This window comes from Rhinolophus sinicus, linkage group LG06 (genome assembly GCF_036562045.2).
Source record: "Rhinolophus sinicus isolate RSC01 linkage group LG06, ASM3656204v1, whole genome shotgun sequence".
NCBI classification, from domain to species: Eukaryota; Metazoa; Chordata; class Mammalia; order Chiroptera; family Rhinolophidae; genus Rhinolophus; species Rhinolophus sinicus.
The window spans coordinates 158,655,574-158,681,675 of NC_133756.1; the positions used below are offsets into that span (position 1 = coordinate 158,655,574).

Below are 26,102 nucleotides of genomic sequence, written 5' to 3' on the forward strand. Positions count from 1 at the left end.
GTGAGGCTGACGGTCTTGCTGTAATTGGGAGAAACTGGCTGCAGCGCATTTGGCAGATTGAGAGTCATCAGCAGCCAAGTTGGGGTTGTGCAGGCAGCCAAGGGGCTCAGGGCCCCCGCCTCACATGGTGAAGAGAGGAAGAAAGAGGTCAAATTCTAACCCAGACGGGAAAGTTGGTCCCTGGGGCAGTTTCACTTCCTCTCCTCACTCTCAGGATGTGGGGAAGGGCATCATCTCCCCTTGCTGCCAAAGTTTCCTCTGGGAGAGGCTGGGGAGGCTTTATAAAAATCTCGTGGAGACAACTTCCCCCACTGGCCGCCCAGTTGGCCTCTGCTCCCTTCCAGCCACTTCACAGCAGAGTCCAAATCCAGAACCATGTGTGTTTCGTGGGCCTGAGGGTGGTGAGGGGAGGACAGGGTAGCCAGAGGCAAGGGGTGGGGAATCAGGGGCAGTGGCCATTCTTAGCAGTTCCAGGAAAACAGGGCCTTTCTTCCAAGCACCCTGCACAGGCTCAGTGGCAGCAATGGCCACCTGCCCTCCCAGGTGAGTTCCAAACCCCCACGGAGTGCCTCAGAGCTGAGAGGGTTCAGGCAAGGAAGACCACAAAGATGATGAAAAAGACAATAAGGATGAGGAAGATCTTGATCATGAGCCACCGGTTGGACGTAACCGACTGGAAGTACTTGAGGATCTCTGAATGGGCGGCCTCAACATCCAGCTGGGCTCCCAGCACATTCTCATCGATCCTGGGGATAGGGCCGGGGAGAGAGGAAACAGAAGGTCACTAGATTAAAAAGAAAGCTATTGAAGCATATTTACTGACAGGAAAAGATGGGCACAATATGTGGAAGTAGAAAGTGTTTATACACAATATGATTCCATTTTTGTGCATATACAGAGGGTGCCAAAAAAATGTATACACATTTTAAGAAAGGAAAAAACTATTATATTAAAATGGTAATACAACAAATGATGCTAGCACTCATTTGATTAACACTTTTTGTTTTTAACTTTTATGTATTTAAGTGTGTTTTTCCAGGACCCACCAGCTCCAAGTCAAGTAGTTGTTTCAATCTAGTTGTGGAGGGCGCAGCTCACAGTGGCCCATGAGGGAATCAAACTGGCAACCTTGGTAACAGAACCGTGCTCTAACCAACTGAGCTATCTGGCTGCCCCTAATGCCATCTTTTGAACGAACGTCATACTACACATTGATACCGTAAATCAACTTTGAAAAGTAATATGTAGATAACGTCTCTTAAAATGTGTGGGGAGCCATGGTTACAGCTAACTCTGAGCCTTAACAGAATGGCTCGGTTTATGCTTAACCTATTTCCTCCCCCTGAGGCAATTGTCTCTGCCTGCACCTGGAGGGTGCTTGTAAGCTGCTCAGGAATGTGGTGGGAGCGGCCAGTTCCCGGACACAGAAGACTGATGGCTATTCAAGGCAATTGATAAGGATAATTGCTTTTGGGAGTTTTAGTTATTTTGTAGTTTCTGTGTCTAAAGTTAAAGATTTACTGTTAATGAGGTAATGCATTTTTTGTGCTTGTTAAACTGCACGTCCACAGAATGTATAAATAAACTCAACAGCTTCAGCATCACTGAGGTCCGCGATCGCCATCATCATACTGTGTGAGTGTCTTTTTTCATTCCCACTCCCCTTTTCAGGTACTGATCGACTCGTGGCGGCTGGCTCGCCACAAAAATGTGTACATTTTTTGGGCACCCCCGGTATATCTGTGTATACAAAAAGCTCTGGAAGGGTAATACAAACAAGTCTTGGCTCTGGTTTGAAAATCAGCTCCACAACTTATTAGCTGATGACCCTAAGCCAGTCATTTAACCACAAATCTCATTTTCCTCAACTGAAAAGGAAGGAAAAGGATAACACAAACCCTACCTTTCTCGTTGTTGTCAAGTCTTACCTAAGTTAACAACTATATAGTGCCCAACCCATACTAAAAGCCCCCAAAATGTTAGCTATTACAATGTTTTGGTCATCAGTATTTATTGACTTTTCTTTAATAAATATGTAAATATTCCCTGCATTTGTAACAGGAAAAAAAGTTCACAGGCCATTATAGTCAGGAAATTCTGGTTCAGAGTGAGACAAGAAGAAAAAAATGACACAAACAGGCAGTCAGGAGATAAGAAAAGTCCTACATTATGAGAAACTGTCTCTCCAGGGTATAGAGAAGTCCTCAGAGGAAGGGCAATCTCTTGAGAGATTGTTGACAAAAAGGAAACATTTCCCAGCCAACCTGCATATGCAATCCTAAAAACCAAATACAAACCCTGGTCCTTGCAAAGTGAGTCCCTGGGAGTAGAGACCTTTCCAACTTTTGAGGATACAAAAGTTGATGGAGCCTTGCAATCTAGGTGGAATATGAGAGGAAAGGTTGGGCCACTGTTTGCAAGCCCAAGGTCCTGGGAAGGTGGTCATGAAAACTGCCAGCTAATCTCTGTCCAAATATAGAAGCCCGGATTATACATGATTCCCTAGTATGTCAGAGAGGCTAACTAAAGTACCAGGTTTCCTAGTTTGGGGCTATAATTACATTTCTCAGTGTGGGTGCATTTGTCATGTCATACCCAAGAAAGCTCACATTGGCTCCGCTGAACAAAAATGGGAAAACATAAATGCAATGTGACACACAAAAGATTTTAAATGAGAGTCCACGAATGAAACTAATAGAAGGGAACACTGGTGGTGAAAAAACAATTAGTAATCAGTGGGACACTGAGAAGCAGCAAGTGAGTTAGAAGATGGAAACGAATAGGGCTGAAAATAATGGCTTGGGAAAGAGAGGGCTGAAGAAAACTAAAAAGGAATAAGTTTACATGGGGAACAGGACAAAAGAATGTCTTATGGAGAGAAAGAAAACCAGAGGGAAAGAATCAAGCATCAAGAAGCTGTAGTCTTGCTGAACAGAAAGGATAAATGACGAAACTGATGTGAGAGGCCTGGAAAACCAGAAGACTAGAAGGTGAGTATAAGTTGGGAACAATAACAACAAAAAAACGGAGGTTGAACCAAAGACAGTGAGCCTAAGAACTGGAAAGATTATGTGACTGTGATTAAGCGATCTGAGATTTTAATTTTTGAGTTTCAGTTTCCCCCAAACTTCACGATGCTTGAGAGTAGCTGGGTTATGTTCAAGAGGATACAGAAACTGCCTTGAAGTAGCTCCAGATGTAGTAATCAAGAATAATGATGGTAATGGATTGTAATACATTGCATATTACTATTATTCCACAGTAATTTTAAAGAAAGCTCGTTCTTTCCGGAATAATGCGAGCTAATAAATGTAGAAGGACTGAGAGGATCAGAAAATTACCGTTTTACCATCACTCAATCTCACAAACGAGTCAGGCAAGGATCACCGTGGGGCTGAGGTCCTGGACATTCCCACAGGACTCAAAGTATCACTCTACAGATGACTTAGCCTAATGGTCAGCACCTTAAACAAGTGACCAAACTTGTCATAACCAAAAAAGAAATAACCTTGTGGTCACACAGCAGCCTAGCCGTCTGTCCCCTCCAATCTTTCCTTAAGGAAAGAAGACTCTGCGTGACTGTCCCTCTTTGGGGTTGAGTTCATATATCCTAAGTCTCCCTATTTGGTCCTTGTAAACAGGGTCTGCAGTCAAAGATGAGTAAGTTTCCTCATGGGAGGAACGACTTAAGCCAGACGGGACCCCATTGGGACCCCCATGAGTTAGCACAATAAAAGTCAGGAGGCAGCCATACCCCTCCTCCTCACCATTATGGGAAGCTGCTGATGCCTGCCCGTTGTTGTCCTGCACCCTGCTGTGCAAAGGACCTATTAGCACGGTAAGATCTCGCTCTTCCTGCTTAGCTCATGGGATGGTTTTACCTTGTGAGACTTGCTCCCCCAGGGGGTTGTACACACCCACCTTAGTCACCTGGGGACAATGTGCATCGGTTGCTTTGGGACAAATATCTGGGAATTGGAAGAATTTTTATTATGGTGTGGTGTGAGAGTTTCGCGGAACCCTGCCTCTAATCATGTGATGCTTATTGTAAGAAATCAATAAATACCCACCACGACTCGACTCGGGGCTCCAGTCCCTTGAGGCTGTGAGTCCCTCGGTCCTCTGTGATTTAACTGTATTTGAGTCTCTCTCTTTATTATAGTTTAATCCTCGCCGCCTCCCTCGCCTTCCCACGGCTTGTGTTGTGCAGGTCGCAACATAACCTCATCAAGCGCTAACTGAAACAATCACCTATGTAGCCAGCCAAAAACATTAACCTAAATCTAATCACAACGAAACCCTGGACAAATACAATGCAGAACTTTCTACAAGAGGCACTGGCCTCTTCCAAAAAAGAGGAACCCATGTCACGAAAAACAAAACAAAGGCAGACTAAAGAGACATAACAATCAAATGCAATGTGTGAATGTTACCCAGGTCTTCAACTGAAAGAAAAAAGCTAAAAGCATTTTTTAGAACAGCTGGGGAATTTGAACATGGACAGCGTACTGAAGAGTGTTGGACAGTTGCTACTTTTCTCAGGTATGATAATGGTATTGTGGCTGTTCAGGATAATACCTGTTCTTGGAGGATGCAACCTTTTAGTATTTGGGGACAAAATGTCATGATGCTTGCACTTACTTTGAAATGATTCAGAAAAAGAACAAGAGGAAGCAAAGGTGATAAAATGTGAACAGCTGGTGAATCCAAGTGAATGGAATACAGACGTTCCTTGTGTTATCCTCCCAAGTTTTCTGTAGTTTGAAATTTTTAAATTTACAAATTGGGGGCTGGGGGTTGTTCGGAATGACTGAGTAACATTAGATCAGCAGTTTGCATACCTCAGAAAAAATAAGAATCACTTGTCGAGCGTCTCAAAAATGCAAATTCTTAGATCTCACCTCCAGAGATTCTAGGGTGGGACCCAGGAATCTACATACTAAGGAATTTGGACCCAATCAGTGGTTTTTAACCCAGATCCACTGGCATCCAGGAAGCAAACATAAGAATGTCCATATCTATTTATATCACTAGTCATTACTTTCTAGCCACACTGGCCTTCTTGATTCTTGAATACAGCAAGACTGTTCCATCATAGGGCCTTCACACTAGCTGTCCACACTGCCTAGAATATTCTCTCTTCTTTACATGGTGGGATCCCTCGTCATTCCGGTCTCTGCCTCAACGTCATGTCTTCCTGAGAACAGCCCTCCCTGCCCCCCAAACTGATATTCCTAGTCAGTCACTCTCTTAACACATCATCAGACTTTTAACTCTCTGGCTAGCCCTCCTTGCCTGACAATTTCTTGTCAGTTCTTAGCAGCTGTCCTCACACATCCTACTCAATTACATAGACACACTGCAAAGCTCCATGAAGTGGAGACATTGCTGTTCTACTCCTTGCTGTATCCCCAGCACCGCGAACAGTGTCTGACACAGGACGGGTACTCAGTAGACACTTGTTGAATGGATGGAGGCAGGTGAACTGATACCTGTGGGTGGGCACGAGTCACTCGACTTCCAAAGGGCTGTCCCCTGGGGACCTTCAGGATGCCAACCCACAGGGAGGGGAAGATTCTCTCTTTGGAGTGGGAGAGAGAAAGAGTCTCACCTCTGAATGGTTTCTTCCTGTTCCTTAACCATGTGCGCCAACTGCTGAAAGATGGAGCCCAGCTCAACAATTGTGGACTCAATGTTCTGCATGGTGTCTGCCCGGCTCTGGATGTAGGAATCCTTCAGAGGAAAGAGCGCACATGAGCACTGGGAGCTTCTTCAGGGCAGGGCCTGCCTCTTTAGGACCCTCCTGGCTTGCCAGTTCACCCATCGCACATTCCAAACATTCACATGTAGCCCACAGGACAGAGGGTCAACTCCTCCCCAGCTCAGAGCCTGGGTACCTGCTCATCAATGAGCTGTAGCTGCTGGCTGGTCCGAGAGTCCATCATGTCGATGGCCACATCCCCAGAGGCACGGGACTCCGCCCCCAAAACCACAGCACCTCCCCCTGGACGAAGAAAGAAAACATGGCACTTTTTATTGATTAAAAGCTATTTCAAAAACCACATACTCTGGATTTCAATCCCAGTTCTGGCACTTACTAGCCTTGTGACCCTGGACAAGTCATTTAAGCTCTCTGAGCCTCAGTTTCCTCACCTGTAAAATGGGGGATAATAGTTGCTTTCTCAAAGGGCAGTTGTGAAAATTAAATGAGAATGTGACTACAGTAAGTGCACGAAAAATATTTGAAACTGTCATTCGTCTGAACATGACTGAATTCACCCCCAACAATGAGAATGTGGGAGACTAAGGGTGGATCATGAATGCCAGCAATCACGTTTGACCTCTGAGAGATAAAGCCTAGCAACTTCCTTGCCCCTTCATTCTCCTACCGAATCCCTACCCTTAGGGGATCCATCACAACCAGAGTAACTAAGCCGCACCCCTCAGGACTCCTCACATTGCCTGACTTACCCAGGTGGGTGGGGGCAAGGGGCAGGGCTGACACGGGTGCCCGGGAGAACTGCTCCCGCCGGCTCCTCTGCTGCTTCAGGTTCTGGGGATGGGGAAGAAATGCAAAGGTCCTGAGGCCACTAGAAAGCAGGTATGTTAAAGAGACCCCCCTGTCGGCCCATGACCCTGCTGCCCTTGCCTTCCACTTGTCCCTTTCCCCCTTCCCCCTCGGGCTCTTACTCCCAGATTCCTATCCCTCCTGCACAGATTCTTCTCACCTCTGTCCTCACTTCTAAAACTGATTTGAAGTCATTGGACATGGAGGCCAGTTTCGACTAGAAGAAAGAGAGTGAGGGTCAGCCAGAGGAAGACAACACCTTCCTCCCTTTTGTCTCCCTCTCTCCCACCCCAGATCCCACCTGCAAGGAGACCACGATGGTGTTGGAATGGGTTTGCAGGTGCCGGCCACTCTGGCTGCCCTTGGCCCTCACGAAATCCTGAAGCTGGGCGATTTGTTTGTTGAGGCTATTGATATCCTGGTGAAAAAGCCAATAGAAAAACAGTATCATCCAAGGAGTCCTCAGGCAGCAGCTTCTCTCCCACCTGGACATCTCTGGTGGGAGAGCAGAATGGCAGTTACCAGCAGTTACTATCTGACCAAAAGGGCCTGCAAGCTCTAGAGCTTGCTCTGGTTCAGTCCCTGCAGAGCAGAGCCAGAAAGAGGCAAAATACGGTCTCATCCATTTATAAAGGCTTGTTTACTCCCTCCACCCAATGGCTCCACTCCACCTCGTGAGGCTGTTGTCATGCAGCAGCCTAGCCGACTGTCCCCCTGTTTTTTCCTTAAAGAAAGAAGAGTCTGGGGCCAGCCCGGTGGCTCAGGCAGTTAGAGCTCCACGCTCCTAACTCCGAAGGCTGCCGGTTCGATTCCCACATGGGCCAGTGGGCTCTTAACCACAAGGCTGCCAGTTCGATTCCTCAAGTCCCACAAGAGATGGTAGGCAGTGCCCCCTGCAACTAAGATTGAACACGGCACCTTGAGCTGAGCTGCCGCTGAGCTCCCAGATGGCTCAATTGGTTAGAGCGCGTCCTCTCAACCACAAGGTTGCCGGTTTGACTCCCGCAAGGGATGGTGGGCTGCGCCCCCTGCAACTAGCAACGGCAACTGGACCTGGAGCTGAGCTGCGCCCTCCACAACTAAGACTGAAAGGACAACAACTTGAAGCTGAATGGCACCCTCCACAACTAAGATTGAAAGGACAACAACTTGACTTGGAAAAAAGTCCTGGAAGTAGTACACACTGTTCCCCAATAAAGTTCTGTTCCTCTTCCCCAATAAAATTAAAAAAAAAAGAAGAGTCTGTGAGACTGTGCCGTTTTGGGACTTTGTTTTATCATGATGTTTACACCTCATGTCTCTCTGTCTAGTCCCCAAAAGATGATTTGCAGCCAAAGACGGGTAAGATTTCTCACGTGAGGAACAACCTAAGACAGGCGGAACCGTGTGGGGACCCCCAACGAGCTGTCTTAGAAGATCTGGGAAGGAACATTGCCTCCCCTTCCCCCTGCTTGGGAAAAGCCACTGCTGACTCTGGCTTTCCTCTCTCACGTGATTGTGAGAGAAATCATGAGAGCGATAAAGATCAGCTCTCTCTGCTTAGCTCAACAGAACAGTTTCAACATGAGACTTGTCCCCAGGAAGGTACATACCTTAATGAAGTCATCATAGTACTTTCTGCTCTGGCTGCTAGTGGATGGGAATAATTGGTTTGATTCACTATTGTGATATGATGGATGAGTCTCACAGGCCGTGTAAAAAACAATGCTACTTCCTTGTATGTTTATCAACAAAAGCCACCAGTCGGTCCGATTCAGGGCTCCAGTCTCTTGTCAGGCTGTGAGACTGGAGCCCTGAATCGGCCCGACTGGTGGCTTTTAATGATAACATACAAGGAAGTAGCATTGTCCTCTGAGATTTAACTGCATAAAGTCTCTGTTTCTTTCTTTCTTAAATTTTAACCTAACGCTGCCCCTTCTCGCTCCCTCACTGCCCGTGTTGCGCTGGACGAGACATGAGGCCAAGTTCACAGTCACAGAAACACTTAAAAGGCCAAAATCTTGAACCCAGAGCATGCTGACTAACAAAGCTACTTCAGTGTAGTATTTGGGAGAAGGGAAGAGTCAAAGGCACTGTGGTTTTCCAGAAGCATCAGCAAAGTAATTTTTATATACAGAATCCCTTTTAAAAATCATCACTGCAAAAGTAAAATCTGTGACTTGTCCAAGGTCACACACAATGATTAGCACAGCCAGGCTTTCTACAGCAGACCAATGCCTCATCCACTCCCCAACACAGCCTGCCAAGGGCCTCCTGAGACGAGAGATGAAGGAGGACACCAGGGGATGGCAGAGAAAGCCTGGCCCAGGGCAGCCAGCCAGGGAGGGATCAGACAAAGAGGAGAAGGGGGAGGGGAAAGAGGTCTAGAATAGTGAGTTCAAGAAACAGGCTAGGGCCGGCCTGGTGGCTCAGGTGGTTAGAGCTCTGTGCTCCTAACTCCGAAGGTTTCCGGTTCGATTCCCACATGGGCCAGTGGGCTCTCAACCACAAGGTTGCCAGCGATGGTGGGCTCTGCCTCCTGCAACTAAGATTGAACACGGCACCTTGAGCTGAGCTGCCGCTGAGCTCCCGGATGGCTCAGTTGGTTGGAGCCTGTCCTCTCAACCACAGGGTTGCCGGTTCGACTCCCGCAAGGGATGGTGGGCTGTGCCCCCTGCAACTAGAAAACGGCAACTGGACCTGGAGCTGAGCTGCGCCCTCCACAACTAAGACTGAAAGGACAACAACTTGAAGCTGAACGGCACCCTCCACAACTAAGATTGAAAGGACAACTTGACTTGGAAAAAAGACCTGGAAGTACACACTGTTCCCCAATAAAAGTCCTGTTCCCCTTCCCCAATTAAAAAAAAACAAAAAAACAGGCTAGATGAAAAACTAGGTAACGTCCAATAACCTCCCACCCCCGCCATTAGTATACCCTTCATTAGTATCCCAGCCCCAACCATTCTCTTGAGAGCCCAGGACAATTTTCACTGCTGACTGGTCTGTCTCTGGAAAGTTAATGCAGCCTCCGCATAGCCAAAACTACATTCCAGGGTTTTCCCCCCGTAGGACCTCCCCTCAGGGTTCTAGCTTAGAAAATGGCACCACTTCCCCCTTCGGTGCCCAAGGTAGAAGCTTCTAAGTCACATACTCACACATTCCCTAACCCACGTTAGGACCGCAACACAACCGCGTTCTATGGAGTGCTTACCACGTACTCAGCCCCGTGTGAACACACTAGCAGCCTCGTGTTTGTTCACTGCGCACCACGCAACATTCTAAGCAGCTTACAGCTTTCTCTTTGGCTTAAACATAACTTAACATACTAGAAAACAACTCTTACTTTCCACCCCTACATCCCCCAGAGCTATTCCCCCTTCTTCCTTCTTTTTCATTTTGGTGAATGGCACCACCATTCACCAGTTGCTCAGACCAAAAACTTAAGAGCCATCCTCAATTCCTCCCTTTCCCCTTATCCACATGGAACGTAGCAGGAACCCACCAAGAACCCAGCTGATGCCAACACATCCTCTCAATCTGTCCACTCATCTCCTTCTCTGCTGAACCCATCCTACTCCAAAATGTCTTTTCTCTCTAAAAAATCTCCAAGAGCCTCCTAAACGACCTTCCCTTAGAGCTTACTCCCCTACAATCCACTTTCTACATAGCAACCAGAGTGATCTTTTAAGAAAAATGGGGCACACCATCTCTCTGCTTCAAAGCTTCCCAGAGCTTCCCACTAAATTTAGAATCCAACCCAAATTCCTCACCTGGCTTACACAAGCTCTGTATGATCTGGCTCCACCCATTTATCTAACTTACCTCCTACCTGTCTCTCTCTCGCTCTCTCTCTCTCTCTCTGCTGCAATCACACTGGCCTCTTTCATGTTTATCAAATGCATCAAGGTCACCCACACTTCAGGACCTTTCCCTCTGTTATTCCCACTTTCTGGAAAGTGCTCCGTCCAGATCTCTGGATGACTGGCTTTTTCTTGACCATTCAGGTCTCAATGTCACTTCTTCAGCCAGGCCATCTTACATCAGCTCATCTAAAGTAGGCCCTACCCTGAGTAACTCACTTACCTTATTTTTTTATTAAAGGATTTGCCACTATCTGAAACTTTCTTTTCTGTTTACTTATATAGTGTCTAGTTCACCCATTCAGAAAGGAAGTTCCCAAAGGCAGGGACCACACATCTGTCTTGTTCCCTGCTGAATCCCCAGCAAAACCAGGCAGTCAAAGGCACTAATTAATGTCAGTGACTGAAAAATAAAGGAATCCTCACAACAACCCTATGAGGTATGTAGTGTTCTTATCCCCTTTTTATGTATAAGGGAACTGAAGATCAGAGTAAATAGCTTACCCAAGGTCACACCATAAGGGGTAGACCTGGGATTTGAACTCGTCTGTCTGAATCCAGCCGTGGTTCTTGAACACCTCGCAATAACACCCCAATAGTTAGGGGAACCCTCTATTTTCTACACAGCACAGCATCTTGAATGTGTCTGCCCTTTGGCTCTGCCATAATCATCTTCATCCTGGACAACTGCAGCAGGTTCCTTCCTAGCCTCTCTGCCCATCTATGCTCCAGGGTTTTTTTTTCCCTCTCCATTCATCGTCATTCAACTTCACATTTTATTCTTATCACATTTTGCTGGGAAAGGAAGGAATCACAACTGTACAGAACTGTGCTATACTGATGTCTTTTAGACAGAATTGGGATCCAGGTTCTAATTGTTGTTGTAGCCCATGGCATTCAGTGTGATTCTACAATGACCTTCACTACCAGCCACCAATCTACCTTTACAACCTCATCTCCTGCCAATCACTCATTCAGTCAACAAACACTGAGTACCTACTATATGCCAGACACTGTTTTTTTCGGGACACATCTATGAACAAGCAGAAAGAAAAAAAATCTCTGCTCTTGTGGCACTTATTTTTTTTTTTTTTTTTTTTGAGAGGGATGAGGTAGGTGGGAGAAGAGACAAACATAATAATAAGTAAATTAATTATAGAAAATGTTAGAATATTTCGTTGTTAAAGACAAATAAACAAACAAAAACAGAGCAAGGTAAGAAAGATCAGAGTTTTGGTGCTGGATTATTAAATAGCATGTTCAAGGTAGGCCTCCCTGAACAGATAACACCTGAGCAAAGACGTGAACTTTCCCTTGTATACGCCATGCCTCTGCATACACTGTTTCCTCTGTCTGGAATGTTCTTCCATGGCCTCTACACAAACCTTGAAACCAGCTCAGATTTGACCTCCTCTGTGAAATACTTCCCAGTGTCCCTAGACTATCTCATTTATCTTTTTGTATGATCTTTTCTGCACACTTTCCTCCTACTCACTGTAAGTCTGAATTTATGGGGCTGGTTACCTCTTCTCGACAATAAGCCCCTGAAGGCAGAAATCTTGCCTCATGTTTGTAAGGCAAGTGCTCAGCAGAGCACTTTGCATACAGCAGATGATCAGTAAGTTTCTACTGACTCAATGGATGAGCAGGATGTTTGGGCTGGCTCTAGAAACTTGCTCTGGGTCTCCATGGCAACGGAAAATGATGGACGTGACCCGACAGGAATGCTGGGCTCTCTTGATAGCTAGTAGCTCACCTGTTTGATGATATACGTTAGCTCCTCAATTTCCACTGCTTTATCATCAAAGAGGGACTTGCGCTTTGCCACTGCAGAGACAAACAAGAAGGCAAGAAGGGTGAGGTCAAAGACAAGGGAGTCAATTCCTCAGCCCTCTTTGGTTCACTGCCCCGTCTCTGAAACACCCCAAGAACACTCACAGATTGTCAGCTTCTCCAGCTTGGCAAATGTGTTGCTGAGGTCTTTCCCAATGCGCCTGTAAAGACGCAAGAGTGAGAACACTGTGGGAAAGGGCCTATTCCCACACTAGCTCCAGTACAACCAATCCTGCCCTCCCTGCCAGGCCACGAAAGGCAAGCCCACTTCTCCCCCGACGCTGCATCAGCATACCACATAACTTCTCCCAACTCACTTGGCCATGAGTGTGAATTCACTGCGCTGCCGGACAGCACGCAGAGCTGGTTTGTTTGTCTGTATTCCATTCTGAAAAGCAATGTCAACAGGTGAAACTTTAGTTCTCCCTCCCCATTTCCAGCTTTCCCTGTTTTCAGGTGTCCACTAAACTCTCTGTCTAGTACCAGTGGTATCCTCCACCAGACGGTCTAATTTCATCAGTAGCAGTAGAGTCCATATTTGAAGACAGGGAGACCTGGGTTCAAATCTCGACTCCACCACTTACTTACTAACTGGGGGATTGGGGGCAAGTTACTGAAACCATTCTGAATCTGTTTCCTCTTCTATAAAATGAAGACAATCCACACACCTCATATTGTTGTTGCTAAGATTAAACAAGAAGACAGTTGCAAAGTATTTTAGCCAAACAGCTGGTACATTGAGAACACCAAATAAATAGTAACTACTATCACCATCTACCACTGAACTCCAATCAGGGAATTGAAGAGGATAACTGGAAAGCTCATACAGAAGAACAGTTGCTAACAAGAGCTGAGCAGTAAAAATATTTAATAAAATTACAGTCACTCAGATCCCACTTAGATTTCTAAAGTCCGGATTGAGACAAGGAAAAGCAATTTGTTAAAAAAGCACTCCAGAGTGAGTTTGATAAAAATTATTTACCTAGAAAACTTCCTTTATTTTACAGATATAAAAACTGAGGTCCAACTAACTTCCCTGTGGTCACAGAGCAAATAGTGGTAGACTTACACCAGAACTAGAACTCAAAGTGCTTGTCTCTGGGCTAAAGGCTCTTTTGAGAACCCGCTCCTTATCCAAACCAAATATATTGCAGCCACCTCTCATCCTGAGATATTCCTTCCAGAATAGCAACGCTACCTTCCAGGGGATTCCTCACAAAAAAAGTCTAGATGCTTGCCTCTAGATAGGTTGCCCACCTCTTGGTAGATTCTACTGCCCCCTGCAAGCCTGATCAGTTCTCCCAAGAGTTTCCCACAAAAATTACTCCAATCAAAAAATATATATATATTACATCAATCAACAGTGCTGGAGCACAAATTTGAGTAAAACTCCCAAACTTGAGTAAAGCTCACTCCTGCCTTTCCCACTTCTGGTCCTTACCTGACGGCTCTGCAGGGACTTGCAGGCAGACAGGAACTCCTGGGTCCGATCCCGGCAGGACATGGTGTCGGGAGGGGGAGGGACCAGGGCCACTGGGGGGGGCAGAGGGGCGATGTCGCTGCTGCTACTGCCAGCAGTTGCAGGGGACAGGACCTGTGTCTTTGAGAGACCCAGGTAGACACCCTGATCCGTGTTCTTAGACCCGTAGCGTTTCCGCGGGATCATTGAGACGCATAACCTCGGACTGTTGTGGAGGGGAGAGTGTCATTCCCCAGGCAGTCTCCTTCCCCACAAATTCCCCCCAACCAGCAAATCATTGGGTCCCAAAGCCACCCTCAGATCCTGGGGCCGGCCCTCAATGGGCAGGGCCCCCCACTTCCTCTCCGGCCTAAGCCGTTCCCCTCCTCAGCCTCTTCTTCCACCTTGGCTCGGACAGCCAGAACGTGGGCCGGGGTCCCTGAAGCAGAGACAGGGCTAAAGGCAGGTCCCGTGGACCCAAGGCTCCAGCCCAGTCTGTGCAACTGCCGTAGGCCCTAACTGGACCCTCTCGTATTCACGGGTTTCTTCGACTCCTCAGGGAGAAACGAAGACCGACCTCCGGAGGGGTACACACTTCGGTGGGCGGAGGGGGGAAATCTCTGGGTGTTTATTTGAAACAGGAAGTCCCACCTCCGCTCAAGTCCCGCCTTCTAGAGGACGGCAACTATTGATTAGGTAATGCCGACGTCTTTCTCAACAGGAGCTTTCCTGATTGGACGGCGAGGTACTCGCTCACCCGGAGCCGGGCCGGCAGGACTTGTCCACTCGCCCCTAGTTCCCTTCCCCCCGCCCATCGCCACCCCCGGAAAGCCGCTACCGGGGGCTGACACGGCCGCCAGACCCCTCTTAGAGCGAGTCGTACCTCCTCTCTGCCGCCTGCCGCCGCCGCCGCTACCACAATCTCCTGGGTCGTCACCACCTCCTCCCCGGGAGCCGAAGTCGCGGAAACCCGACCAGACTAGAGGCCGCCACGTCACCCACACGTAACCCCACCCCCGGTGACGAGGGGGCGGTGCCACGCCTTTTTGAACTCGGCAACTCAAGGGACACGCCCCCCCACCCAAACGCAAAGGGAGGATCTCGCCCTCCCATTGGCTAGGCCTCTCCCCTGACTCCGCTCCCTAGGAACCAGAGCCTGGACCCAGGGGGCTGGGCCAGCCTCAGCGGAGGAGCCTTAAAGAGACCGCTGCCCGGGTGGTTCCTGTGCCTTGTTCGCCCAGAGCAGGCCGCCGAAGCATAAGCGCTCTGGCAAGTACACGTTAGGAACTTTATTCTCTGAAGACTGGGGTGAGCTGAGAGCAGGGCTGGGGTCACCCCTTCTCCGGCTCCTCCAGGACCTCCTCCGGGTTGTTCTGTAACATACACCCATGCTTTTGATTCTGGATTGATTGCCTCCTGTTTGACGGCGTGGAGCCCCGACGGCTGAACATGGATAGCCGCCTCCACAGCACGGTGATCAACAGGCTTCTGTTAGACCTGGGATTCTGGTGGTTCGACGAGTCCACATCAATCCCTTCGGTTTCTGCGGGAATGACAAGGCTGCTGAGCTCCGCCCTCCCCTCCCAGTCCAACCTCCTGGGCCCTCCCCCTCCCCAGCTCCCTGGGCCCCCTGGTGTGTCTCGTCCCACCTTCCTCTTCTACTTCCTCTGATTCGGCCTCCTTGGCCTGACCCTTGGAGGTTTGAAAGTCCTTGTCTTGGCAGCAGCCCATGGCCTGTGCAGCCCGGCACCGGTACCACCCACTCCAGCCCCCCTGGCTCTCACCAGGCTTTTGTGACGTCAGATATCCCATCGCCTCAGTTCAGAGAGCAGCCACCCCTTTCATTTTTCCCATCACAAAAGGCTCAGAGTCATGGTGGGTGTCAAGCTGTTTATTTACAAAGTGAACACAGGCTCTTCAGGGGCTGGTGGAGCCAGGCCGCTTCTTGTTTCTCTTTCTGGTTTGGAGAGCTCCTGGGGTCCGTTCCAAATCAGGGAGCTTCCGTTTGGCAGCAGCCTCCAAAGAGGCCCAAAGTTCATCTGCCTCTGTGTCTTCTAGGGGCACCTTGTTGGGATCTTGAGGCTCCTGGGGCTCATCCTGGGGAGTGAAGAGCTTCAGTGTCAAGGACACAGTAATAGACCCACTGGGAAGGAGGCTCTAACTGGGAAATAATCACTTTTATTTCCTGCTCTGGGAGACCATTCCCACCCATGTTCCTGTCACCCTTGGCTGTAAACCTGTCAGGACTGTAACTATTAACATTCCTCACAAAAATTAAGTAACGTGACAGGTAGATGGAGGATAGTCCCAGGTCTCTGTTCCAGCTGCTTCCTTTTTTCTTCCCACAGGGAAATAAATCCTCACATCTACGTCCTTGGCTCCCACATTCCCAGACACAACTGCTCACCTCCCAGTTATCCCTGCCTGACAGGAGAAGGCAGTTCAGTTGAGATTTGAGATAAACCTGCAAAAGATGAGGTGTCTTAAGGAGCCAAGCATGAAATAGAAACATGAATGGGGGCACATTTGGCAGCAGGCTCTCACCTTATGCTCCAGGCCCCGTGGATTCCGGATCCTGTGTACCCTCAAGATTCTGTCCAAACCACAGGAGGCTAGGAGGGGCTTTGAAGGGTGGCATTGCAACCCTCGGACACTGCCCGCTAGCCCCTTCAGACAGCCCAGTAGGCGCCCTGGAGAAGGGGGTAAGCATCAGTGCCAGCTGACCAGCCAACAACCATTTATTGTTTACTATTTAAATCACTTTACATTTCAATATTTAATCCTTAACATAATGCTGAGATAGGAGTTACATCAATATCTCCACTTCACAGGTGAAGGAACTAAGGCACAGCGAGTTAAAATAATTCGTGCAAGGGCGTACAGCTTTTGAAACCAGGATTTGAACTCAGATAACCTAATACCTGAATGAGGGCTCAACCGCTCTACTGCCGTGCCTTAGAGGGCATCCTACCCTTCCCCTCCCCCAAGGCTCCCCAGTCCACTACCTTGCCGAAGGTCAATTTCTGCCAGCTGCCCATGAGTGTTCCCCACAATCACTGAACTGAGGAGATCAGAGAAAGGTGGGGTCAGCAGGAGCCTCCAAGAGTCCTTCCTGACCCCACTCTTTGCCCTCTAAACACTCACTTGCCCCCAGGAGTGAGAGTCATGGCTGTCAGGGGGTACTCTCCATAGGTGGCCTCTAGAACCGGCCGGCGCTGGGGGGAGGCTGGATCATAGACACGGACCTGGAGGAAGACTGAGGTATCACAGGGGACCCTCACTCCACATCCCCCCATATGGCTTCCCCACATCTTCAACACCTCCTTCATATACTGCTTTGCTCTTTATAACCCGCTCTTAGAGAAACTTTCTCATTTGAAATGTATCCCTCTTCTGAGTGTTGGGGGGTTGGGGGAGAGCCGTTAGGAGCATAAATGGACAGGGATGAGGGAAGCCGATCCTCCAGGTTGGGAGCTTAAGCCAGGAGGTAGGGATGGGGTGGTCTCTCACCTGATGGTACCCTGTACAGGTGACAAGCTTCTGTGACTCAGGGAGGAACTGTATGTCCTGGTCCCAGATGGGAACTCGCAGGTCAAGCCAGTCATTCCGTACCTGGTGGGGTGGGTAGATGGGGGGCAGGGTTGTGGGGTGCTCAGTGTGTCCCTTCCTTCGGCCCTCTATCACCCCTAAAGCCATTGTCTCTGACTCATAATGGCCTCCCCAGCCCCTCCCCACCCATCACTCACGTTCTTGGCTCTGAACACAGGCTCCTCAGACCCCTGCAGGTCCCACACCTTCAAAGCATTCTCCTTCCCACCCGTGGCAACGACGTGGGGGTGCACTGGGTCTTGGCGCATCCTACACACCCCAGGGCCCACCCTCAGTTCCAGGAGCTAAAAAGAATGGGAGATGAGATGAGAGAAGAGAGTCAGTTCCAGAGTCTTTAATCCTCTTCCCCCAAAGCTTTCATTCAGCTCCCACCCTGGCCCCCTCCTTCCCCAACCACAGGGATCAGGGCAGGGGAGCCTCACTGGGTTGGAGGATGTCTCCTTGTCATTGTCACCCCAGACTCGAAGAATCCCAGAATCCACACATGTGATGAGGGTGCTACAGAGGGAAGATAGACTTAGTTTAAAAAAAAAAAAAAAAAAAAGCGAAAGTATCCTCTAGGCCCCCTTTGACCCACCCCCAAATTAACTAAACTCCTACAGGCCTGTTCCTAAGGAAGCCTCTAGGCAACTCTGGTCTGGACAGACCAGGGCTTGGCAGCTTCCAGCTTCCTGTTGTTTAATTTCAACAGAGTGAGGATTTACCAGTTTTATAAGTGAGGAAACAAGCTCTGAGCAATTAAAAGATTTGCCCACTGAGTTGTAAATGTCAGAACCAGAGCTGGAAATCAAGTCTGTGATACTCCAAGCAGAGAATGCCTTTGTATTCCATAGCTCCATCTGGGGGCACCCGGTCCCACAGATCTTTCTGACTCTTGAGTCAGACACCAGGGAGTCAGAATCAATAACTCTGAAAGGACTGAAATGGGACTGGTCTGGATTTAGGGTTTGGCCAAAGTCAGACACCAGCTTCTTTTGAGTTCCATGTTCTGGGTTCCAGACGCTAAAGGTCGTACTCCCTCAAAGTACCCCTCCTACGAAGCCCAAGCAAGTCTCTCCCCAGGAGCTGTACAGCCCGAACCTATGCTCCTTCTCACATTTGCTCACCCTCCCACCTTGGTTCAGGGTCTGTATCGCTTCCCTGGATTATGGCGACAGCCTCCGAACTGCGTCCTCTCCAATTTATCCTCCACACTCCTACAGGCTCACAGCTCTGACCATAGCACTGTCCACTCAAAAACCAGTAACACCCACAACCTACAAATGTACAAATCTCTCAGCCTGGCATTTAAAGCCCCTTACAATGAATCCCAACCTACCCTGCCTATCTTGTATTAAAACGCTTCCTCAGCTTCAACCCCCAAATGCTACTGATCGCCCCTGAAAGGTACCCTGTAGCGAGACTTCAATCCTTGGCCTCTGCCAAGGCAGTAGCCTCTTCCTAGAATGCCCTTACCCCTTTCTCCACCTGCCAAAATTCTACCAATCCTTCAAGGTTCACTTCAAACCTCTCACCCACACAGAGCCTCCTAGACCTCGCCTGTCAGAATTATTACTACCAAACACACACAGCCTGTTCACAACCTCCTCGCTCCATCTTTGGAAGAAAGCTGGGCCAGTAACCTAACCCAAGACAGCACTTTCCTATCCTTTACTTTGGGACCTTCATCACCTTGTTGGTGGTGGTTAGCCCGTTTAAAAACATCCTCTTAACTATTAAATGACTTGCTCAGGGTCACTCAAAAGATTATGGAAACAGGAGAACATCCCTGGAGGATGCCCACTCTATGAAAGTGGGTACTGTGTGTGTCTGGTTTACCTGCAGCCCTTGCATTTCGCCCAATGCCTGAAACTCAGTAGGTGTCCAATAAATGCTTGTTATAGGAATGAAGGAAAGAAGGCAGGACACAAGTCCGTCGCCCAGCCCAGGCCCGTGTCATCTGAGGGCTGAACATCATTCGGCGGTCCTGCGGGAGCCTCATCGCTCTCTGTTGAGGGGCTCAGCGAGGGACTCGGTCTTACCCGTCGACCTGGGCAAGGCCTCGGAACGTGCCCTCCCCGCCGGGGCAGTGCCTCTGGCCCTGAAATCTGCCTTCCTCGGTGCTGAATTGCCTCACTGTCCAGTCGGCACAGCCCACCAGGATCTGCAGGTAGAGAGTGCAGAATGGTAAGGAGAGCGAGGCTACCGTACCCCGGCTCCGTCCCAACAAGCGGCCGCTCACCTGTGTCTCACCTCCAGCGCCCCAGCACAGGGTGCTCACCGCCTCCTCGCGTCGCGGTTGTCCCGCCGCCGTGAAATTCGCTGCCTGTTTGCGTTGAAGGTTCACCCCTACGGGACGCGGGCGTCAGTCGCACCGGGGTCGCCAGCTGGAGACCTACCCACTTCCCGGCGCCCGCTCCTGCCACCCACCTTTCAGGATCCCGGTCTCCGTGCCGATCCACACATGGTTCCAGCGAGCCCCCGCAGCCGCCATAACGCGGTCTGGCAGCCGACGGCCGCACTTCCGGCGCAGCGTCTGCGTCACCCGCGCGCGCGGAGGTGGATCCGGACCAACGCTGATTCCGGGAGTTTAAAGAGCGAGAAGAGTAGAGATCCCTCGCCTGCTCTAGCTTTGTTTTTCTTTACGATAACGATTTCTGGAGATAATTGTGGGGATCTGAGGACTTAACTGGACCATTTTACACTTGGAGTGGAACGCATCCTGGGTGGACCGCGATGCCGGGTCGCGCCGGCCTTAGCACGTGTCCCTGCTGCAAAGCATCATGTTTTGTTTTCTGTACAAGACAAGAGCCCACTTCAGAATCGATTCAGATCACTTGTGGCGCGTGGCTTCAACCTAGAGTATAAAAGACACAAAACGAAGAAAGACGGAGAAAATAAAACCGAGAATCTTTAAAACATACCTGTTTTGGAAAGGTGGAAGTAGGGGTGTCGTTTTTATTTCTTCACAATGAGCTTTGGTGATGGTAAAAATGAACACAGACTGAAAGTAAAAATCTGCAGGTAACAGAAACAAAAGCTGCAACTTTAAAATGTCATAATTAAAATGTCAACGGCTTCCTTCTTTGAGTGACTTTTCTGAGAAATTTTGTTCTTATGAAATCAGAGACTATCAGTAACTTTGCTGTTTGAAATTATATCAGTAAGAATAAAGTATCCCACTCTTGCCTGGCAAACCTAAGTCCTCCACGGAGAAGCAGCTATGTTTTCAGAGCAGGTGCAGGCCTGGCGATAGAGTTCTGAGCATAACATTCCACATTTATTTTTGTATTACCAAGGAAAGAGCACCCTTCGGAGTCCAGGCCTGATGTTGATCTCTTTATTGAGCCTATCAGAACACAATTTAAACTAAATTAAACCTGAACATCTTCCCTTAAAATCCTGTGACTTTTTTTTAAGACATACAACCATTCCTGTGTGCCGGCCTTTCCCAATTGTAATACAAGTCGGGGACACAGCTGGGGTTTAACGCTGATGAGGTTCAACTAACAGCCTGCCACTTAATATGAAGCCAAACTGAACCCTTAAGAAAAAGATAAGGCCTCTCCCGTACACAGGATAAAAAATCTAAAAAAGAGTAAACCGTTTCTAATAAGGAGAAAACGAAGCTGCTATTCCAGTTCAGATCTAAAAAATAATCATAGTCAACTTACCTGCTTTTAAGAATGCATCAGAAGAGCTAAAAGGTAAAATACTGTATCGGCTGGAAAATAGCAATTGATTGCTTTCCTCCAAACCCCCACCGCACGCGCACGCACGCACGCGCGCGTACACACACACACAACCCGTTTGTAACATACTGCTTACAGTACTCAAAACAACAACAAAGACGTGGTTAAGATAACTCAAACGATTTTAACAATACTTTTCTAAATTGTGCCGTGATGGCAACTAATTGTAAACCCAACCTTTGTCTTATTTTCAAACCAAAGTAAGTTCCCCCCGAGAGGGGTGCACCGTTCCTGGAAGTACTGCAATACCAGGTCGATGCGTGGAGTGGACGGAGCAAGCTCCTATTCCATCTCCTAATTCCAAAAATCCATTTAATATATTGTCCTCGGATAGAGGACGTATCAGATATTAAACTGATAAGAACAGATACTACACTTGATCTTAGCCAAAAGGCCGAGAAGCGATACCTTAGCGGCTCACCTCCCAGCCTGCCTTATCCTTCCTGTAGCTTTTACGGTTGTGGTGACTTTAACGGCATAAGTATTAGTTTTTTCCAACACACAATCTTTTTTAAACTTAATTTCTTATTATTTTTATTCAAAATTATAGATAACTTTTTTGAAACATACCTTAAACAGGGTCATTTACCGCTTCGTCTGTCAGCTCACTGGTCGGTGTGTTTTGCATGAACCCGCCCCTCTGCTTTTATACATTCTTGGGATTGGTCCACATACAAGTCAACGCCCACATTTCAATACGCGCTTGATTTCTTTCTCCCAGACTGTGGCATTAGTCTCTGAAGGCTGTAGGCACGCCAGGGGGACGACCGGGTGGTGGTCTCCGTTAGTCAGTTGAGGTTGGCGGGTGGCGGCGCCGGGCTTCGGGACACACCGTGTTTCCCGAATATAAGACCTAGCGGAACAATCAGTTCTAATGTGTCTTTTGGAGCAAAAATTAATGTAAGACCTGGTCTTACTTTACTATAAGACCGGGTCAATATAATATAATGTAATAAAATATAATACAATACGCAGTCTTATATTAATTTTTGCTCCAAAAGACGCATTAGAGCAGATCGACCGGCTAGGTCGTATTTTCCAGGAGACATGGAGTTTGGAGAGTCCGCGGTTCCAGAGCACAGGTTTTGGAGTCCAAATTGCTACATTGGGATCCCTGCTAGCCAGTTCCTGACTTGATGACTTGAGGCACGTTGCGTAGCCTCCTGCCCGCAATATGGGGCGGTTGTTAGAGCAGGACACTCAGTAAAGGTTGGCCTTTAGAATTCCGTTCCCCTCGTATCCTGAGGCTTCTGGCTCCCTTTTGTGCCTCCTCCCAGACTTGTCACATCCACCCCCAACTCGCTTCTACCTTGCCATTTGTACCATGCATCACTCACCGTGGACCCTTCACAGAGGGGAAAAGATGCCCTGAGAAAGACGTTTCTTTGGAGGTTCCTGATTCCTAAACTCGGCGTCCAGCGGTGGGAAAGAGAGGGTGAAGCCCAGTGTAGGGAAAATTTAAATGAGCAGTTCATTTATCAGCTCAAAGCAAAGCCTGGCTGTATGAAAGGGATTAATATCAGGCCCTGGCTGTAAAGGGACTTGAGGTCCTGTTTCCTTGGAAACTATATTAACATGAATGTGGGACATTCTGTTGGAAACCTCCTTAACTGAAGCTCTATAGCTGGCTGAAGTCCGTGTCTCCGTGTCAAAGTTCGATCCTTAAGGCAAGAGTAGGTCGCGCCATTCTCACTGATATGCTTTCAACTAGCAAGGTTTCTGATAATCTGTGACATAAGAGAACAAGGGCAAGGTTCTCAGCACTGTGTCCCTTATGTTAATAAACAGAAGCAGTTTCTACAGTTTCCTGTAAGTAAACCAGAGCCTCCAGGGAAAGAGCTGAATTGGGGGATGTGGTTACCAGAATAATGCCCCCCACAAAGATACCCATGTCCTAATTCTCAGAGCCTCTGAATATGTTACCTTACATGACAAAAGGTACTTTGCAGATATTAAATTAAGGGTTTTGAGAAGAAGAGATTATCCTGGATTTGGTGGGCCCCTTTTGTGTCATTGCAAAGGTCCTTATACGGGACAGAAGGAGGCAGCAGACTTGGTGTCAGAATGATGCAGCATGAGAAGAATTCGATGAGACTTTGCTGGCTTTAAAGATGGAAGGGGGTCAGTAGGGTGACCTCTGGAAGCTGGAAAAGGCAAGTAAATGATTCTCCCTTAGAGCCTCCAGAAAGGAAGGCAGCCCTGCTGCCACAGCTTGATTTTAGCTTGTTGAGACTCATTTTGGACTTCTGACCTCCAGAAGCGTAAGATCAATTTGTTTTGTTTAAGCCACTGAGTTTGTGGTAATTTGTTATAACAGCAATGCAAAACGAATACAAGGGCAAAAGCACCCTCAAAAAAAAAAAAGAAGGGCAAAAGCAAAACTCAGTTTCTTTCAATCCCAACCTTCTCCAAATTCTGCAAGACCCAACCTAGTGCAAGCCACAGCCCCCTGGCTTGGCTTCAGTCCTGCCCAGGCTGTAGCCAAGCACCCCATCTCTTGGTAGGTCTGTGCAGTCAGCAGTTGACTGTTCCTGCTTTGAAGCAAAGGCAAGTGGGGAGTGGCTTCTTCACTCTTGTTCTACTGTTCCCTCTGCCTCTTCCTGCGCGGGTGCGGGAGGCTGATGTGAGGGCTCCACAAGAACTTGGCAATGCATTTCTTTATGCTTATTGAGCAGTTACCTATGGCCATAAAAAAAATGAGACTTGGACCTTGACTTCATGACCTTTATAGTCCACTGGGGAAAACTGGGAGAAGGCTCCTGTGATCCTCCAGGTGGGAGACAAAGGTGGCTGTGGTAGCAGAGATGGAGATACGTGGAAGAGTTCAGAGAAACACTGGCTTTGGTGACAGGCAAAGCGCGGCCAAGGCAAGAATGTTCTTTCCATGGGTACATTTAATTTTTGTAATTTAATGTTTTATTTTAATGAAATTCATATAAATCGACAAGTAGTATTCAAAGGTTTATAGCAACCATCCCCATTTTACACTCGTCTGTTAACTCTTTAAACAGTTTTTATTTTTAATGGTACTTTTCTCCATATTTATACATTGATTGAACAATTTTTGACTTCCTATTTTTTTGTGTGTTCTTGAGGACGAGGCTATAAACTTAAAAACCAACACAATATAAAACACGTCGAAGAAATGGCTAGTCAACTTGAAGAGGTTTGTAATTTTTGTTGCATCCCCCAACCCTTTTGAGAATCTGAAGACTTTCCCCAAATAAACATATATTTGTCTCACAGTTTTGCATACAATTTCTGGTGGGATTCTTAAGAGTCCCTTGAAACCCATTTGTTAATCTATAAGTATACAACTACAGCCCTAGAAGAGACAGAGAATCTCCCTGAAGTTGTCCACACACCTGGAGGCCACATCAGTGGAGCAACAGGACTTGGGGGTCCTGGAGTCCCGTCTAAGAGTTGTCCAAGAGGGAACCCTAATTCCAGGATTTAAGACTGGCTGCTCAGGGTTGCTAAATGTCTCCTGTGGACAAAAATCACCCCTGGTTGAGAGCCACTGTGCTATTTCAAATAGTCGTATTTGCTGGCCGTTGTATTTTGCCTCTCCCTCTTCTAGAATGTAACCCAAAGGCAAGAGCAAGGCTTTGACTCTTCTGGGGAGTACAGTGCTGGGTTTGGGATGGAGCAGTTTGTTGGCGCTGTTACCACTTAACTGAGGTGGGGAAGCTGAGGGAGGAGCTGGCACAGGCAGAACAGGGGATCAAGGGTCTGAATGTCTGACTGGATATCAAGGGGGGGTAGGGTAGGGGGTAGTTGGATGTCCCTGGAGCTCAGGGAAGAGGTCCAAGGCTAGAGACATTGTAGTCCTGAGTCATCAGTGTGCAGAAGGAATGTGAGAAGCCCGGCCTCAATCATTCTGGAGCTTTCCCCCATTTCTCCATATTGTCCCAGTTGTACATCTTTTCATGTCTTAGTCCAAGTAGCCATTAATTTGACAAATGTTGAAAATAGTGTTTGAGGAAGGCTTCATTGTCTACCAGACACTTCCAGTGGACCCTGCCTGGCCCCTATACCAGGCTATCCGGTTTCATCACCTCCTTGCTGTATTTCCCAGATCTGGGTTAGAGCAACAGTAGCCCCCAGACTCCTAGAATAGTCAGTCTAGTGGTTAAGCCCCTGGGACTTTGGTAACTGACCCTCCCTTCCCCTGCTATTTTAACTGTGACAATGGGCAATTTGCTTAGCTTTTCCTTGCCTCAGTGTCCTCCTCTATCCAAGGGTGCTTTTGGCACATGCCGCCCAGGGTTGGTGAGGGTGAGAGGAGGTAATGCAGACTCGTCTGTAGCTGAAGCTCAACATGCTTGCAGTCAGTTGTACCTGACCTCTTTATAGCTTCGACAGTTGACACTTTTCATCTGGTGTTTGAGGAGTGTTCTTCCCTGGTTACCTGATCAGGCCTCTGCAGGTTCTCCCACTGCCTACAGTGCCTTTCTGGGTTTCTCTCCTCTGCTGTTCCTCCCCTTTAAATGCTGGTGCTCCCCAGGGTCCTGGCATCTTTTAGTTGATTCACTTTCAGGACCAACCCTTGCTTATTCTGGTTGTATCACTGATTGACAACTCTCAAATCTGTATGACTACCATTTAATGAACAAAAACACAGTTCACACAAAAGGCATAGTTGGCCCTCCATACCCACTACTTCCACCTACATGGTCTAAGCTAATTCCAAAGATAAAATATTGTAAGAAAAACTTTGTAGTTGCTGACAGGTACTATGCAGTTAGGTCTTAGGTCTGATGGTGTCTGTGCTGAACACATAGACCTTGTCATTCCCCAAATACAGTGGAACTACTTATATAGCATCTACATTGTAATAGTGTAACTACCATGTTTCCCCAAAAATCATATATACTAAGACTGGGTCTTATATTAATTTTTGCTCCAAATGACACATTAGAGCTGATGGTGCAGCTAGGTCTTACTTTCGGGAAAACAGTACTCGCACAGCACTTAACATTGTATTAAGTAGCCTAAAGATGACTTAAAGCCTGAGTGTGCAGATCATAGGCAAATACACTATTTTATGTAAGGGACGT

The 26,102-nt window shown here is 47.9% G+C and overlaps 3 protein-coding genes and 1 non-coding gene across 8 annotated transcripts; all 4 read right to left on the reverse strand.

The window, feature by feature from the left end:
* Position 1: 1 nt before the first annotated feature.
* Positions 2–14,740, reverse strand: STX5 (syntaxin 5). 4 transcript variants are annotated; one of them, XM_074336504.1, is made up of 11 exons: positions 14,586–14,740; positions 13,685–13,843; positions 12,561–12,631; positions 12,349–12,404; positions 12,167–12,237; positions 6,870–6,986; positions 6,729–6,785; positions 6,472–6,553; positions 5,898–6,004; positions 5,612–5,733; positions 2–746 (listed from the first exon to the last, which is right to left on the reverse strand). In XM_074336504.1, exons 2-11 carry the CDS (start codon positions 13,745–13,747, stop codon positions 587–589), a joined length of 906 nt encoding a protein of 301 aa, XP_074192605.1. In that variant the 5' UTR covers positions 13,748–13,843; positions 14,586–14,740; the 3' UTR covers positions 2–586. The 4 variants fall into 4 exon arrangements, with proteins under 4 accessions (XP_074192605.1, XP_019569463.2, XP_074192606.1 ...); XM_019713904.2 differs by having other exon boundaries at positions 13,685–13,928; positions 14,586–14,726; XM_074336505.1 differs by having other exon boundaries at positions 13,685–13,776; positions 14,586–14,708.
* A 293-nt stretch (positions 14,741–15,033) lies between these two features.
* On the reverse strand, positions 15,034–15,514 carry TEX54 (testis expressed 54). Its single transcript, XM_074337098.1, has 2 exons — positions 15,352–15,514; positions 15,034–15,245 (listed from the first exon to the last, which is right to left on the reverse strand). The coding sequence occupies exons 1-2, from the start codon at positions 15,512–15,514 to the stop codon at positions 15,034–15,036; spliced, it is 375 nt and encodes a 124-aa protein (XP_074193199.1).
* Positions 15,515–15,578: 64 nt separating this feature from the next.
* Positions 15,579–19,868, reverse strand: WDR74 (WD repeat domain 74). 2 transcript variants are annotated; one of them, XM_019713964.2, is made up of 11 exons: positions 19,721–19,868; positions 19,533–19,639; positions 19,333–19,454; positions 17,734–17,809; positions 17,449–17,595; positions 17,213–17,314; positions 16,847–16,947; positions 16,708–16,763; positions 16,247–16,392; positions 16,110–16,166; positions 15,579–15,799 (listed from the first exon to the last, which is right to left on the reverse strand). In XM_019713964.2, exons 1-11 carry the CDS (start codon positions 19,782–19,784, stop codon positions 15,620–15,622), a joined length of 1,158 nt encoding a protein of 385 aa, XP_019569523.2. In that variant the 5' UTR covers positions 19,785–19,868; the 3' UTR covers positions 15,579–15,619. The 2 variants fall into 2 exon arrangements, with proteins under 2 accessions (XP_019569523.2, XP_074192603.1); XM_074336502.1 differs by having other exon boundaries at positions 19,544–19,639; positions 19,721–19,791.
* A 1,389-nt stretch (positions 19,869–21,257) lies between these two features.
* LOC141572570 (U2 spliceosomal RNA) lies at positions 21,258–21,448 on the reverse strand. The gene has a single exon (XR_012497894.1). It is a non-coding gene; the product is annotated as a U2 spliceosomal RNA (small nuclear RNA).
* Positions 21,449–26,102: the final 4,654 nt, after the last annotated feature.